The sequence below is a fragment of the Toxorhynchites rutilus genome, chromosome 3, assembly GCF_029784135.1.
Source record: "Toxorhynchites rutilus septentrionalis strain SRP chromosome 3, ASM2978413v1, whole genome shotgun sequence".
In the NCBI taxonomy this organism is placed as follows: Eukaryota; Metazoa; Arthropoda; class Insecta; order Diptera; family Culicidae; genus Toxorhynchites; species Toxorhynchites rutilus.
Genome location: NC_073746.1, coordinates 183905466 through 183923515, shown reverse-complemented (window position 1 = coordinate 183923515; position 18050 = coordinate 183905466). Strand labels below are relative to the sequence as shown.

The window sequence follows — 18050 nt, the reverse complement described above, 5'->3', positions numbered from 1 at the left end:
GCAGACATTCAACTAACGATATGACTCTTTGGTTGACAGCTATGTCAAACGGTTGTCAGCGCAGGGCTGTATACTTTCGGAAGCCCGAAATGAAAAACCATGTACCACTCCATTCAGCCGGTAAAGAGGTATTAACGTTCAAAGCCTTGCACTCCAGCGTCACTCTTTCGTTTTCCAAACTTTGAACTTACACCTCGATACAGAAATAAAAGACGTAGTCCTACGTCAAACCTACGTTATTATCGTGGGAGGAGACGGAGTCTCAAACACCCCGAGCAAACAGGTAACTGTCACAAGATTCCAAGAGACTATATAAACATAACCTCGAAACGCGTCAATAGTGTCAACTTTCTAACTTTACACAACAAGTGACCAAGCGTTATCGATCGAAATAAATTATACTGTCTGAATAGAATATGGCGAGTAGAGTTAGACGGAGGTGTTTCCAAAACAGTTTTAACTACTTAAGAAACATAGGGCCGAGCGTTGTCGTGCAGCAAAATAACATTATCGCGCCTTTGTTCACATTGCGGATATTTTTCTTTCAATGCTCAATCAAACACATAAGCTGTGTTCGGTAGCGAGCTTCTGTGATGGTGTTATAACATACAACGCCGAATTGATTCAACGGCATGAGCTCCAAGCAATGTAACATGGACTAACCATAATTAATGACAGCACTAATATCATTGTTTTTGCTATATTTTATCGTAATCGCCCACTTTCACGTTTTATCCCCAGTAACAATTCGATGCAAGCTCATTCCGATTTTGACGTTGTAGCCAGGGATGCCAACCTTCCTGATTTTTCAGTATTTTCCAGACTTTTTGGCACGTTTCTTGACATCCTGAGAAACACTCTATTTTGTCTGATTTTACTGAAATGGACCTGATTTATCCTAATTTCCTAATTGTATTCACTTCATCAGAATTAAAACTGTCTACAATAATTATAATGGGATCCCTGCCAAAGTTTCCTTGGTGCACCATCAGATTATCACAGGTTCAGGTATTTGCAAAGTTATCTCAAGGGAAAAAACTTCGACTCTATGGACAGCATAAAAAATACCTTCAATAGTTTTCGTTGAGAAAGCGAAGATGTTCTGGGAGGATGGTGAGAGATTGGAACACAAATGTGCATATAAAACTGAATCATTTATGTCTGCCTTCAAAAATGATTCTTTTGTTTTCCCAAAAAGCGACACTTATTTTCTGGACAACTGAATGTGAGCTATCCTGTTTTCTTCCTGATTTTTATTTTCATTCTTCCTGATTTATGAATATCATAGTTAGCAACCCTGGTTGTAGCAGCTGTTCGCACGCAAACAAACGGCTTTTGATGGTTCTCTGCTTATGTACCTATGTCCGTGCATTTGGGTTATTCCTAATGCTCAATAACTATACTAGTTCTCATAGCGTCTAACCTGAATCCTCATGAAGAAGTGCCTCCAATTTACACTTCTTGTCATCGAAACTAAGATCTCCACTTATGTAGCGTTGAAAACATTCGCGTTCTATTCCTCCACTAATAGCGCTCTAATCATGTTTATGGTCATCCTTGTCAAAAGGCTTTAGCTGGATCGACTAGAACTTGAAAACGAATGATGAGCTCCACAGTAGAGGCCAATATCAACGAAAATTCAAGAAGTGGAGGTGGGTCAACCATACACTACGAAGAGGTAGAAATCAATTCTGCCAAAAAGCGGAACATCGTAGCAGAAGTGAACCTAAGGGGCTATGGCGATGGAATGTCTCAACATGACCTGTGCCCAAGTCAAGCTAGAAGCGAGCAACCGTCCAGGATGGAAATCTTTTACGTTTTCCACACCATGTTTATTCCAGAATGTCGTAAGTCGGTTTTCATAGCGAAGATGAGCATGTTCAATAGTTATCTGATATACAATGTTGTCTATTGCACTATTACCAATGAGCTAAATCACGAAGCCAACAGAAATATTTAACGACTTTTGGATTCTGTAAGCTATTAAATAAACGTCGTATCATTGAACTGAATACAAGAAAAAAATGCTTCAAAAATAATTACGTCAATTGATTGGAAAAACACTAATTCATATATTTCACATTTAAATTCCTGTAATGTTATGTTCGCCGTATGATTCATATGATTGTTTCAAACAATGTGGTTTTGTTACCACCTGTTGTGGTGAGGTGATTTCCGCGACGGTCCCTTCCCGGCGGTGGCAAACCGGGTGCCAGTGCGCACACTCGGCCGAAAACGATCGTTTCCTAATTCGCCGCACTCGATGACTATTTCGGACCTGGCTGGGCAATTTTTTTTATCAGTTGGTACCCGTACAATGTTTTAAAAAAGAGCACCACAAATCTCAAACTCTCAAGATTGTTTTAGTCTTCGACGGGAGTTGGTTTAGACAAGTAATAACATCCTCTGTTGTATCCTAGAACATTGTTGTGTGGTCCTAGTGGTTTTACTGTACTTGTAATTATAACGGATTTTGCTGCTAGCATATTAACGACAAAATGTTAGAACATGTTAACGATGATGGTGAAATAAAGTGTGCACAGTATAGACAGTTATTGTGTTGAAAAGTGCTTAAACGTACACTAGAGACAGTCACTGGCTCATCGCAAATACGCTTAAGTTTAAACGAAACATGCTGTTTCACATTGTTGCATGCAGAGCAGAAATTTGGAATCAAACGGACAATACTCAAAGGATTTTTTAACCGTTTCACCATCGCCACAACTAGGATTAATAACAATTGTGCTATTATGTGTTCATTTGTGTGAAAGTTGTACATAAAAAAAATAATTCTAATGATGATTTCTTTTCTCCAATTTCTTTTTTTAACTGCAGTTAGTTCAAGTAGAACCTAAATTAAAACACAAATCAAAATGAGTTACTCGTGGGACAAACGCGTCGAATTCATTGTTGGTCACATGTACGGTACGTATCACCAGACTAGCATTAACATAAGCGTTGTGTTCCATTATTCAATAGACGGAAACAACAAAAAATTGTTCATTGAAAATGCTCACATTAATTTCGTTACATTCATAACACCACCAATAAGACCAACGTCTTCTCATGTTACGCGAGAAGCAACGATCCCGGTAGTGGGAACCAAGTATATGAAATGTTACTAATTTTAATTCATAGCAGCTATTAATACCCTCATTATCCCGTAGCGAAAATGTAGTAACAAAATTGCACAAAAGACCAACGGTCGTACAACAGGTTTTGTTGATTCTTATCACGAGAAGAAATTCTTTCACCGTATCCTGCGCGAAGTCACCAAAGGTCCGAAGGTTCTATTTATAACCCAACAACAAGCGTTGCGGCTTAATAACTCGTGTGAACGTATTCATCATAGCGTTAAGTTGCGCTAGATGTAATTAAATCGCAAACACGTTGAGAATGTGGCCTGGGAATGGTGGTACAGCCGAAATGCAACCTACGACTTCTGTTCCGACCTTTTATGGTCCGCCGTAACGCAGTAGAAATAGTCGTAGGTCATCGTTTATCCCAGCGAAGTTGGCGAAATCTTGGCCCGTTCCCTACCCTCATTAATTAGTGCCTACTTGCGGAACACATTATCTTGTCGCGTGCTGGTTGAGACAAACGAAAAAAAAACAGGCTACAGGTTCTATAAACAATTTAGATACGGAACTGCCGTCCCTTGATCGTATTTAATTCGGAGCAGTGGCCCGGGACAGAATATAACAGAATGTTGTGACACTACGCCCACATTCATTCTCTTTTGGTTTTGTTTTTTATGGGAATGAGCTTTCCCGAGACGTTGTTTGACAATACTGTTGATTCATTAGATGTTGGATCATTTTGAAATCATCCAAAAAGTGTTTGTTTTTTTTCTTCCATCGCGAAACACTTCGTTAGCTCGTTCCTGCTAAGGTTGACCTGTTACGATAGTTCTGTAGATGCTAATTGTATTTGTCATAATGTGATAAATAATGAAAATATTTGGGATGAACAACAGCATTACTAAATTTCGCTTCAACATATTCAATTAAAGAACATATCCCATACCTCAACGAATAAATTCCAAGAATTTACATTGTATTTTAAGACTCATTCTTAGTCCCTTGAAATTCTATGTGCAACAAGGCCAATTCTCGGAAATCATAATTTAATCTTGCCTTTACGAAGAGTTTGAGAAAAGCATCTGCGAGGAAAACATTTCTGAGTGTAAAGCATAATCAAACAAATTCAACTTGCGCCAGCTGATGGATATGATTGCTATACATCGTCAATTGTTCAGTTATTGGATTGAATTATGGTTACAATATTTTAATAATTATAATATTAGAAATTCTACTAACTAATTTCCATTGCAGTGGAAGCACTTAATTTTTTTCTCGTTTTATATCATACGAAAAAGGCAACGCAAGCATGGACACAGAGTAGTATTGAACCGTTGACTATTATTTGGAATTTAATTCTGAAAAAAAAATGTTCCCCGAGGAATAACTTCGTCCCATTTATAGTTTGACATATTGAGAAATTACGACACCCTTTGACTGAAGAGTTGTAATTTATGTTCAACAATTAACCAAATTTAATAGCCATGGATATGCAATGGATCTACCTGTACCGCGAGAAGCTACCCTGAGGGGTAAGAGGCAATAAACATAGAAAATGATGTTTTTATCGAACAAATATCCCGGGAAAATTTCCATGCACTTGTTGAGGAGTTGTTGGCTCGTTTCAGAGGTACATTATGTACATAAAGCGACCTCTGGCGGTTGCTTGCTCTCCGTTTTGTTTTGCATTTGGAAATGTGGCGGCTTTAAATATGCAAAACATATCGTATTCCCATTAAAACGCGAGATGCCTCACGATAGATTTTTTGTTTGACGTCGACCTATTTTGACCTTTTGATTCGTGGAAATGTTTGGAAATTATTATCGCATATATGCATCAAGATCTGATACTACATGCAGCCATAGCTTCAACCCTCTTCTAAATAAAGAGTCTCTCGGTGACAAATACATCAAATCACGTTAAGATTCTATTAGTGTTAATAAAGTGTGCAAGTATTCGCTTTTTTTATGGGGTAATCAAAAAAAGACTTACCAAAGCTCTTAGATGCACATTGAATCCGGAATCGTAAAATCAGCTCAACCTCTTCTTCTTCTTCTGTGGAAACATTGAACCACTGGGACCATTAGTTTGTTCACTATATATATGTATTGTCAGTTCGTTCCATCTGTCAGGAAATAAATGATGGTCGCATTAGGACTTTGCATCTCCCCCCAAGAAGCATTGACTTGTTTTATGAAGTTACTTAGCTTTTTGGATCAGCAGACCAAGTTTCGTTGGACATAAGAATGCCCTTTCCAAGAATCCGCAGTATTTGCTGAATTAATACACTGCATTGACACAGTAAATGTTCCCATGTTTTAGCTCCAAAATTACAGAAACGACAATTATCATCTGTTAGTTTTCCAATTTTTTTTGAGGTTATACCTGCTCGGACAGTGTCCGGTCAATAGACCGGTCAACGTACTCAAAACTGCCTTATCCAAGCTAAGTAGTCTACGTGTTATTCTGTTACGAGGATAAATGACTAATATGGATTGGCTTGGTGTTGATAGAGCCCTCCAGTTGACAGTATAGATAATCATTGTTAGTAGCAGATAGTTGTTTTAAGAATAAAATACATACCCAAACTAGCTGTGTGTGCTTTCAATGTATCAAGAGCTGCTTGCCAATCTGAGAAGATACAGACATTGACACACCTGTATTTGCCAGCCAAACACATATTTGTACATGTTAGAATAACATGTATTTCTGTGTGAAAAACAGTAGACCACTGTCCCATTGGAATTGACATGTCGATCCCTGTACCAGTAATCCCAGCTCCTATAGATTCATCGGTATAAAACATGAGTGATCCTGGACGAGTTTTAGGACTACCTTCTTCCCATAAGCTACGATTCAACTTAATCAAACACTGAAGATAATTTTTGTTTCCATCAAGTCTTCATTTATGCTTACTGTAGTGTTCAGTTGAAGATCTTTCGGGTGTTGTAAATGCCCCTTCAGATCTCCTTCTAGAAAATGTATTGCACGTTTAAGCCTAAGCCTCGCAAGCCGGAGCAATATACAACTGGCTACTGGTAACATGCAATAAGCAATATTATCGCCAATGGGTTTTTGCATTGCATTTTTGTTGATTTCGCACACCGACGCAATACTATATCGATATCGCCTTTGTTGAGCAACATCGCTAGTAACACGACGTGTCGGTTGAAAAGCAACTATATCGAATTTAATTTGGCAAGTTTCGTTGATTAAGCAGATTGTTTGCATAATGTCAGGCGCTTTTATTGCTTTGGTATGCGGAGTACAACGAAATATATTGCCTGTTGCATATTTTGTATTGCTGCTTGCTAGTTGCTTATTGCTCCGGTGTGCGAGGCGGCTGAGATCACCTTTTTCTGCTTCAAGTTGCACAAATTGGTGCAAGGGTAGATGGTGTAAATGAGCATCTAGAGGGTGCGCTGATCATTGCTCCCGATATTGATAAGCATGCTTGACGTTGTAGTTTATCGAAACATATGTGAATCATTCTCGAATAAACACTTTTTCCCGAATAAACTGCTACAAGTCCAGAGAGTAGTATGAGCTTTAGATATTGTATACTCCAATTGGTCGTTCCAATTGAGTTTTTGGTCAAGCATGATACCTAAATATTTGGTTTGTTGTGAATGCTCCAATTGTCGCATTCTTATACTTTCTATTCCTGGTGAATGGAATTATGACTGTTTTTGAAGGATTAACGCTAAGTCCTTCGAAGTTACACTTTTTGAGTGTGTAGTTAGAACTGTTTGCTGTTCGCATTCCATTGGAAATAGCACACTCTCATTTAGCCCTCACTAAAATGATTTTGTCATCATCGAATCCTACGACTTCGTATACTACATAAGCTAGATTAAGGACTGTATCGAAAAGTCTATAGCAACATCTATTCGTGAATAAAAATAAAACGCGATTATTTTTTCAACTTTTGTTTTTGGTTTATTGAAGATCAGTACAGTGTGAAACAATAGTGTGGCTAGTATGAGTCAAAATATTTTCCTCCGCTATCCAATTTTCTCTGAATTCCACCATAGCTTGGGAAACTGTTCCCTCCTTCTTGAAAATCCTTTTCATAATCGCCCAGTAACGTTCAATTGATCGGAGCTCTGGACAATTTGGTGGATTGATTCTCGACGAAATGGATATTATTGTCTGAAAGCCACTGTAGTACTGGATTAGATTTGGTTGAAGGTAGCACACTTTTCAGTACACCAAGTGTGCAGAATTTTCTTTCTTATCTCAAGATCTATTCTGGTTGTAGCGAAAACAAGCAACTTAAACGGAATGAATCGATTGTACAAACTTCTGTTGACATGTAAACAAACTTTTGCTTGCATTCACACTAAAACAAGTACACCCATTTTTGAGTAGAATCATCAATTGATTAATTTATAATTAATTAATAAACTTATTAATAAGATCATTGACAACTAGAGACCACTTTAAAGGAGGCAGAACTCTTTCTTGAGGGCAACCTCTTGTTAATTTCGTTGGTGATGTATATCCTCCTAATCCTGCTGTTATTAGTCGGTTGGTTAGCATAGCACATGTTAAAACCACATTTTTTCATAGCTTTATTTTTAAAATTGTGGGATGCATGTCAAATGCTGCTGTAAATGAGATTTATTTAGCGTCTAAAGACTTGAAATTCACGTGTGAAGCATTGTTTCTGTTGATTTATTTGCTTGATAGGCAAATTGAAATTTGTTCAATGGTCTCCTGTTCAGATATGATGTTTAGCCATCATGTCTGCGTTGTATGGAGATCAATGATCGTTTCCATCATTTTCAAGATGACCGATGTTAGATTGATTTGTTTATACGCTTTGGGAGTCACACTTTCACGTTTACCTGCCTTGAGAATAAATATAACCTAAAAATAACTTGGGATTAAATATAAATAATAATATGCTCAACCTTGCTAGGATTTTGTTGAAATACACTCCATTGTTACGAAACCACTGAAGTGCCTCTAGGCAGTAATGACAGCTCAGTGAAAATCGGGTCAAAACTTTGCAGGTTCTTCATATGCTAGAAAATACTTACTGTAGAAAACGCTTTAGCAAGCACTCTTGATTGTAAATACTCATAGTTTCGATTCGTTGCCAGGTCAGACATTTTGCAAGTTTGTGAACGGAAACAGACTTATAATTGCTTGCAACATCTTCTAGAATGGTTACCTCCAAACCCTTCGAACGCTGTCAATGGTAACAACGCATACTTCGATCCATTTTAAAATCAGTTTTCTATTAACGAAAACGGATACCGTATACGGAATACACAATGATTTTGCGATATCTGTAGCTAACCCAATCGGATTTTCGACATGGATGTCCAAAAATCATCTTGTCAATTTGCTTCTCTCGGCTTTCGTCCCACTCAACCAGGGCGAAACAAAACGAATTGTGTATTTTCAGAAAGAGTAACACTTCAAAAATAAACCAATGATAAAAGAAACTCAAGAACCGACCACTAGGGGCGCTGTCATACAATTCCGTATACCAAATTCCGCCCCTGTTCTATTTTTCCTAGATTTTAAAACAGCTGTTTGTCCTTCATATTCTATTTTAACACTTCGCTCTTATACATTCTTCCAATAGACATTGACAACAATGGTTTCCTGGATAACAACGATTTCCAGTGCATGGCCCTCCGCGCCACCGTCGTTGAAGGCAAGGGCACCATCAACCCAGCCCGCCTGAATGAATACAAAACCATCATGAAGGCTCTGTGGGATGAGATCTCTGCCCTTGCTGATTTTGACAAGGTAAGTAGCTGATAGCCTACGCGTTGCTGATCCTATGGCGAAAACACATCAAAATTTCGGTTTCTGTCCATTCTCATTTAACGGGACGGAAAATTGGGTTCCGTGACGTTCCCCCCAGTGAGAATGGCCCCTAATATCGGTAACTTAAATTGGCAACAGAATCAATTCTTTCGACACACACAAACGATTCTAAGCGCATCGAACAGCACGACCTCCTGTTAGTTTGTTTTAAATGTCTCCATAAATCTTCCGTTTTTCCAGTCACCGTAAACCGAGTGTTCATTAACAGCTCCAAGTATGTGATTATGTTATTTCTCGCGTGCCAACGCTTCACGGCACCTTTTTCGCCTGTTTATCCGACCGCATGAGGCATCATACTGAGCGAAAAATAAGTCACGTGTGAAAATGTTCCGTGTGTTCGCACTCCTATCACATTACTTGTTGATTATACACAGTGTTTACTCTGTCTCTTGATTTGAAATAATCGGTCTGTTAGTTTCCATATTAATTTTTCCTCATTTCTTTATCCTAAAGGACGGCAAAATCACCACCGATGAATTCAAACAGGCCGTTAAGCAGACCTGCGTTGGCAAGTCCTATGCCGATTTCCCCAAGGTAAGTAAAAATGGTTTATACCAGTAACCTTCAAGGTCGCTTTTGTTCCTTCAGAATGTTTTCATGACTACGTCTGCCTAAAACCGAGAATAATGTGTAAATTTGGAAATTATAAACAAAACATTAAACCAACGGAATAAAAACTGTGACGGAAAATTCTTAGTCACCGCACAGACGTTGACGCTCGCACGGAATTATCTGCACACAGTTTTCCGTAATAAATTAAATCTCCGATTGTTTGTTTAAACGTAACAGAATATGTATATAAATATGTCGATCCGTAGATAATTAATCTTTCCTCATTCACTAGAGGAAGGACGTGATCATTGCATCACACTGTTATCTATTTTTAATACATTGCAAGTTTTAAAGAATTTTTTTTCGCACTTTTTTTTCGATACTTTGCTCTCACAGCAGGTAGCTTGTAAATATTCTTTGTACTAAATGTAAAAATCTATGTGTTTCGTTGAAGTTCATTAGTCATGCAGTGGGTGTTTTAGTGGGGTTTCATTATGTCCAAGTACGCTCTGAAATGAATTTGTATTTCACTTTTATTTTCTCTATAGTCCTCTATTACAGAGCTTCGATACAAAATTAGATTACAGTCAATCGTAGGCCAATGATCGAATTTTCGATCGAAGACTATCCATCCGACCCAACACAGACTGATTTGCGACTTTAGCCACTTTCTTCCACCCTGTGAGGAGTTTACGGTTGACTTCACATTTTTTCTCAAATATGATTTGATAAGGGTCCAAAAAGTCTTAATTGGTCTCACCTGAGGACAGTTTTGCGAAGTCATCTTCTTCGGTAGAAACCGAATTTCGTTGGATTTGTACCAGATCACCGGGTTAGCCTTAATTATTCTCAATAACTCAATCCTCAGCTTCCGACTATAAGTTCCACTACAACACGTCTTTTTACCCATCTGAACAACAGCCATAGTTTTCACGGAAACGTTTCAGCACATACACGGTAGCTTTAGCCACTTTCAGCGATTTCGAGTTTTTAGTACCTAACCACGCCTGATTTTAAATGTTAGTATCCAATATCAAACTTCTTTTCTCGGTTTCCATCCTGCACAACTTCTTCAAAACAAAACGGATCAACATGATTTTTTTCCGTCGAGAGATACAGGTTTTCAAACAATTTGCTGTTAAAATATTTCAGATAAGCCTACTATGAGCGCTGTTATCAAATGAACAGTGATGTCGGATGTGGAGGCGATCTGGCGTAGTGGTAACATCTGTACCTCTCACGCTGGAGGTCACGAGTTCAATTCTCACTCCCGACATTCCTCCAAAAATGGATGTAAAGCGACGAACCAGCCAAAAAGTGTTGAAAGCCACTATAATACAGAAAAAAAGTGATGCCGGACTCTAATCGAATCAAACCATTACTCGATTGAGCAAAGTGTTCGAAAGAGTGGAGTGTTAGAAATATTTTTCACACATGTAAATTTCCTGGTTTTTGCCGTTTTGTTTTGTTTGTCGTCGCCATTCGGAGTTACTACATTCTTATAAATCGACAGTTCGGCTAGTCAGCGCTGGTCTCTATTTTGTCGTCGCATCAGCAACGACAATATCAAGAGCAAATACCAATATCAAAATATAGGCATAATTCTGCACGCACACCTTCATAATGTTAATTGCGAGTTGATAAGTTCTCTAGCCGACATAAACCAAACATGCGTTCATCGCGTTTGGTTTATGAAACAGTTACAATACATAGTTAAACCCAACCAACAGGACCCAATGTAGTTATGAAAATGTACAGCGAACATGCTTGCCATAGACGAGTGAATTGATCTTCCAATTATTTGTTTTTTATGACCTCCTACAGGCCATGAAGGCTTTCATTGATGCTCACTACCAGATGATGGACATCAACAACGACGGCCTCGTCAGCATAGAAGAGTACCGTTATAACTGCATTACCAGAATCGCCCTGGATGACATCAAGCTGGTAGATGAGTGCTACAACAACCTTGTCAGTGTAAGTAATCAAGTTAAACTCATCAGTAATAATCAAACCATAGTTTTAAAGACGACTTTGGCTGAGTTTCAAAAATTACGTAGAGAACACAAGGTATTCATTCCATTTCTCATTCTCAACCCCGCCAGGATGAGGATAACAAGCGCGGTGGAATCACCCTGCAGAGATACCAGGAACTGTACGCCCAATTCATGGGTAACGAGAACGAAAAGTGCTCCGCCATCTACCTGTACGGCCCAATCCCAGAATAAGCCGTTCAAAACCAACATTCGAAGATTCACCATCTAAAGAAATAAAATAAAAATTTCCCACAACCGTATTGCTCCTCGAATGATAGTTCCGGGCAAAATCCATAACAACAACAACAATGATGATGCTAGATGTGAACAAGAGGAAAAGATCTAAATCAACTTCTCGATCAAACACCATCTTGATTCGAATACTAAAACATCCCAACTCACCTAGGAAGGTAAACATCGAAAGGAAGAAGTCAATGTTCATTAAATGAAAAATTTACTAATAAAAAAAACTACCAAACTCTAGCTACATCCACTCTTTTCTGAATATACGGTAGTGAGGCAGTAATCCTAACTCGAATTAGATGCAAGATGAGTTACAAAATACGTACATGTGTTTACGAGTTCATATGTTGAGTCCCGAATAACAACTATGGTCTCGGATTACTAGTTATTATCAAGGACCCGAAACACGCACATTCGGTAGTGCATTGTCAACCGTGTTCAACCATGTGCAGCACGTTGAGCTACTGTTAAAATGAAACTTTTGTTTCAAAATTTGAATCCTTTGTTCCTTTTTATCTTTTACTTTTTTTGGTTCAGAACAGCAGGGTGGATTTGTGTTAGCAAATTACCTTAGCCCGTTCACACAACTTTTAGTTTTTCGTTATTTGCTTCGATTTGTTCATAAAATCAAATGAGAATCAAAATAAACTTTTTTTCTAACAACGTTCGATTTGAGAATGATTTTTAATGAAACTAAACTAACTATTAGCGGTAGTGAAAACATATTAAGTGTTATCGATTTTTAGTGAAACTACTATTTTACTCTTATTATTATTGTTCATATATATGTTAATATTTACGGTTTTTTTAAATGTTAACTTTAATGTTTAAGAAATATTTCTCGCCTCCTTCTTTGAAAGTTTGAAAATCTGTTATAACATCAACAGCAAGCACACTAACATCGTGCAGAGAAATTGAGGTTATGTCATAATGTTCGTTTGTAATAATACCATCAAGATCAAGAAAAATAACATCAAGCAAATATCAAAATAAGACAAAAGAAGGTTTGATAGTTCTTAATTGTAAATGATAATAATTAAATGCTAAGTGAATGAAAAGACAGAAAATTAAAAAAAAGTAAGTTAACGTGTTTAAAGTTACTCAGAGTAGGAATCTATCTTCAAATCACATTGTGGAGGAAACTACTATATTATTTCGTACTTTTACTATACTACTGTATTGTTTTAAAACTGTGCTAGATCAAAACCTTGCAGTAAAAAAGCAGTGATTATTAACTGACAAATACGTTACTTAATGTTTTCTAGTACTAGCGAATTACTGGAGATAGAACTAGTTTGACCAAAAACATCCGATAAACTATAATAAAACAATATAGTTGCGAGGTAGTTTGTCCCATTAGTTATTCATTAATTGCGTGTGTCGTAGTGATCCCAAAAAAAAACAACAACAACAAACAACAACATCTTTTGAAAACAATAGCAGCTGAAATCTTTTAAACTTCGTAAAGGACTTGATTTAAGATTTTGAAATTTTTGTTCGAATAATCACTGTTTTTTTCTTCATTTAATGAAAGTTATCACAAAAATCAATCTAAAGAGAAATCTGCTTAGTTGTATAATGAAAACTTGTCAGAATATTTAATAATAACTTAGAACCACCGGCAAATAACATGAATTATTTATTATACTCTACATTTTTAGGGACAAAATAGTATGCATTTCAGAGAACTCCACCACCTAGTTATATGTATATATTTTATTCTTAAAAATTCTTACCCTTTGTCCATACAACATCCAGGGCATAGAAGCGATGGTGCGAAAAAGTAATAATAAATAATTTGTCTTATTTATATATTTTTAGAAAACAACATCTTTTAATGTGCATCAAATTCGTCTATATATTATCAGCTTTTCGCCTAACGTTTTTTGTTAACCATTAATCTGAAAAAAAACTTTACACAAGCAAAAACAAATAACATCAGCATTAGTAAAAGGAAATTGGAAAGAATAAGAATCCATCTTAAACGTACAATTTGTTTCATTTTATTCTCGCAAGCTAGGCGATTATTTTATTTGTACAGGAGGATGGCGGAAACTATTTCTGTTTTTTTAATCATTTAGTTAGGCTCTAACAGACACTAAGTGTAACCAGTGAATTTTGTGGGCTCAATTTAGGAACATAAATCGTCGCTAGTGTGGTTCCAATGACTGAAAGATATATTATACCGGGAGTTTTGTGTTCGACTCCCGTTCAGGCTGGGTGAACTTTTCGTCCGGATTGTACTGGTACACACGTATTCTAAAATTTACCTTCAGAATACAGCCAATGCGTGTTTTTTGGCATGGCGATCGCAACCAAGTAGCTACAAATTGAAAATGGCTATACTACATTGTAGCGGCGAAGCTCATCTAGAAATTGTGTCCGCTTTTTTTTTTGAACTCGAACTTGATGATTATACAGAACATGCCGATTCGCCTGTTTATCACTTTGGATATAATAAGACAGAGAAATGAAATGTATACCTCTGAGTAGAAAATTAGCCCTGAAAAGGGCCGATGGTATTTGTGGGTTCGCCGCAACTCTGTCAGTACACTTTAAAAATCATTCAAAATTAGCGCTCAGTCTTAACTGCTCGTTGCCTAGAGCGGTACTGAAATAGAAATCACAATTCACATCTTTCCTACTATCACCTGGTAAATTGTGCCTCTCTGCAACGTTAAGTGCTCGTTATGGACCTTCCTGCCAAACGTATGTCTAAAATTAAACATTGAAGCGGCATTGTTCAAAATCATCATATGCTCATAATGATGATAGATTTCAAGAATGATTGTAGATGGTTGCACACAACTCATTCCCAACGAATTGGAATGTTTGAAACCTATGGGAATATCCGTAACATTATTACGAAAACCAAGGGAGTACATTTAGGCCTTGCTAAAACTGCTGGGAAAGTATATGAGTTCCTGCATGTATTAGTGGTAATAGAGTTGAAATTGGGGAACATTTTCATGGTTATAAACACTTTAGTTCGGTGGGTATCTTGTTGATCACGTAAAGGAGTTAAAAAAATAGCAACCCGCTTTGACACCCTTTACTCTAATTCAAAATCTTTTTTCAATACAAGTTTCGTTTGAACTTGTTCGAAGCGGCCACTGAATTCTAGATCTATACTGTGTAAAATAAACATTTGTATATAACGTTTTGAAACCTGAAAATGTAGCCGGTAACCTGTCGAACCCATAACGAATAACTGCTGCCTGTTGTGGAACATAATAATGTTGGCGTTGCTTGTTCACCACAGCCTACGTTGACATTTGTCATTATGAGGTCCCATGAAGAAATTTCCGCACTACTAAGAGTCTTTCCCACTGCTGTGATACGAAAAACTATTCCGAAAAGTCCATACTCATCCAATAGAGAAACAAATTAGAAGTAAGTAGCTAATCACAATAACCAATTTGACCTGATTTTTTGACGTGGGACTACGTTTAACCGAAGTATATAGGGGTGAAATGAAAGCCTAAACACAGAACATGCAATAAAAAATGAAAGATTTCGAATGCTTTAACTCCAACATTTCTTAATAGATCGGACAGATGTTTGCATCAATTGATAGGAAATATTTCTACGCATCTATCCCTACAAACAAAATGTTACTTTTCATAAGATAAACAATTGTCAAGCGTTACCTACACGCCCTAACTGCCACGACACGATTGGCCCGATTTACGGTTTCACCAACACATACTTCAAAATCAATGTACCTGGGAGCAGTGATGGCATTTCCCCTAAAATGCTACACCCGTGCGCGAGTTTCATGTCTAAACTGAGGACACAGGCATCACTCACCAAAGAGAAACCATGCACTTTTCCCTTTCACCGGCGAATATATATATAGAGCCAGTGTGCTAGTTGGGAGAAATCTCGGTGCGAGTGAGTCCCACTCTCTTACACTTTCTTTACTCTTGTGAGTTCGAGTGTGTGAAAACCTGTGTCCAGCTCTGAAGTGCGCTGATCCACTCTCAACTACACTGAAGAATATACTGAAGAGTGCAATCTCATTCGACACATAGTCCACACGCATATTTCAACACGGTTCACTAAGTTAACACTTTCGACGCCCCGTCACCCAGATATGGGTGACACTTTCCTCGCTCTAATTGAGTAGGATTTTTAGAAGGAATTTGATAGAATAGGCACCTAAATGTAACTATAGGATATGAAGGAAAATGATTAAATCATAACCATAATATTATACTGTCTATACTATACTTTTTATTAATTTATAGTACGGATGGCAGTTTTGCAGTTTTTACAAAACCCCTTTACTATGACTTTGGCATGTGTTATTGTCATCAATTCGTCTTCAATTGAAACAAACATTGTTAGATCATGTAAAAGTTATCTATAAACTAAGTTTGATCTTCATTTAATAATTTAATCGCAAGATGGGCTCTGCAAGAAACCCAAAAACGTCGCGTTGGGTGTCGAACGTGTTAATTGAAAGCCACTTCTGTTCTTTTACCTGTGCGCATCCGCCAGAGCGCACAGGTAAAAGGTCATCAGAGTGTACTCCCCAGTGAATTTCTCCGCTACACTGTAGAGACTTTGTGCGCCACTCTAGCGCGAGCTGATCACGAGCTTGTGCACAAGTGTATTGTGTTTTGTTTACAAACAAGAATTTAAGAAACAAGAGACAAGTTAAGGCAAGATTTGGTTAGGATTGGATCGGCTGCTCATAGAGGAGTATCAACTGTCTCAAGAAGTTGTTGTCACGTCCCGAAAAGTATACGACCCATTCTAGCGTGACGTGACAACATTTTGACTCACTAAAAACATTTTTTTGCGTTTTCGTGTATCAATTATACAAAATCAAACGATGTTATTGTGAAATTAGAAAATTTTCTACAAGAATCATCAGTTGGAGAATATTTTATAGTTATAATGGCTTATTGTCAGTCAAATACTTTTGTGAAGTAACACACCTGACTTTTTGCTGTTTCGGACTGTTGAACATTAATGATGAATTCAATTAATTTCAGTTGTATTGTTTGTCAACAATAGCTGAACGTAGATTATAGATTAAAGAATATAATCTCGTTTCGACTTCTGGTTTGCTGATAAAATATTTAAAATTGCTAATAAAAATATGACGAAAAATATGGAAAGCCCATATGATATAAATATTGGGTACAGTTGTCTTACCAGCGGAAGTCGAATATCGTATTCTGATGCCATTTTGGAATCGAGGATTGTTTCTTCCGGTTCATTAAAAACGGATCTAAAAGACCATGGCATGGCATGAAATTCCACAAAACGATCGGGAATGGTAGTGTTAGCATATATGTACGGGTGCTTGAAGAAGAATTGAAAAAGAGAATAATTTCTTATAAATATTTATTTATTTATTTATTTATCACCGTCTCGAATTGTTTATAATTCCTCAGACTGAATCCTTATATTAAATTCTTAATCCTATTTTTAAAGACAGTTTTGGACACGCAAAAACAATGAAAAAAGAATATTAGAAATATTAGAGCAACGCGTGTGGAGTTAGAAAAAAAAAGTACATATACAAACGCACATGCAAACGTCAACAGACAACAGTCAAAGTCAACATCGACGTAAAGGTCATCTTCAACACGCAAACATAAACGACCTTGCACGGGTATGCGCACATTCACACGGATGCGTACATAGAGTCAATCAAAAGTTTCTAATAGCAAAATCAAATGTGTTCCCCCGGTAGCGAGCGCCGCTTGATGGACCAAGCTTGTGCGAGCATTCGATAGCAAGCACCAGAGTGAACGTGTTAAATAATCGCAATGTAAAAATTGGGGGTTGGCTTAGGACCACCCCGACAATAACGGCATGACGTGTACTGCAGGTAACAGGTAGATTTAATTTATTCACCTTTTTTGATGAACATATCATAAGAATTGAAATTGCCTTGTTTTGAGATGTTTTACAATCTTCAATGCAATAAATGTTCTTTCAACATTTCACTCATTTTCTATACAGGTTAAAATATTTTTACTCGGTTTTTGAAGCAATGGAAACGCAAAATGGCGCTAAACGCTAGAATGAAGAGAGCAAGAAAAAAGTCACCCTATTATCAAATTGTCAGCGTTGTTCATTTGACACTACTGAAATTAGGTAGGAAGCACCGTTCCTGAGATACTAAAGAGGGTAGGTTCAGGACCACCGTTTGCTATAGAACCACCTTTCCCTACAGGATGGACTTTGAAACGGGGAAAGGGGAGATCTCAGAGTAATAAAAAACATAGAAAATAGTATATAGCTTGCTACAATACGCTGAAATTCCTTTTT

The 18050-nt window shown here is 37.3% G+C and overlaps 1 protein-coding gene across 2 annotated transcripts; it reads left to right on the top strand.

Annotated features, from left to right (window-relative positions):
• Positions 1–2325: 2325 nt before the first annotated feature.
• LOC129779718 (sarcoplasmic calcium-binding protein 1) lies at positions 2326–11999 on the top strand. Of its 2 annotated transcripts, none has more exons than XM_055787361.1 (6): positions 2326–2393; positions 2836–2925; positions 8681–8847; positions 9382–9462; positions 11305–11457; positions 11586–11999. In XM_055787361.1, exons 2-6 carry the CDS (start codon positions 2874–2876, stop codon positions 11706–11708), a joined length of 576 nt encoding a protein of 191 aa, XP_055643336.1. In that variant the 5' UTR covers positions 2326–2393; positions 2836–2873; the 3' UTR covers positions 11709–11999. The 2 variants fall into 2 exon arrangements, with proteins under 2 accessions (XP_055643336.1, XP_055643337.1); XM_055787362.1 differs by lacking the exon at positions 2326–2393 and adding an exon at positions 2478–2500.
• The last annotated feature ends 6051 nt before the right edge of the window (positions 12000–18050 follow it).

Excerpts from the sequence above, each read along its gene's own strand:
- LOC129779718 (XM_055787361.1), top strand. The coding sequence starts at position 2,874 with ATGAGTTACTCGTGGGACAAACGCGTCGAATTCATTGTTGGTCACATG. Across the intron at positions 2,926-8,680 it reads CATTGTTGGTCACATGTACG|ACATTGACAACAATGGTTTC; the intron begins GTACGTATCACC and ends TTCTTCCAATAG. Across the intron at positions 8,848-9,381 it reads CCCTTGCTGATTTTGACAAG|GACGGCAAAATCACCACCGA; the intron begins GTAAGTAGCTGA and ends TTTATCCTAAAG.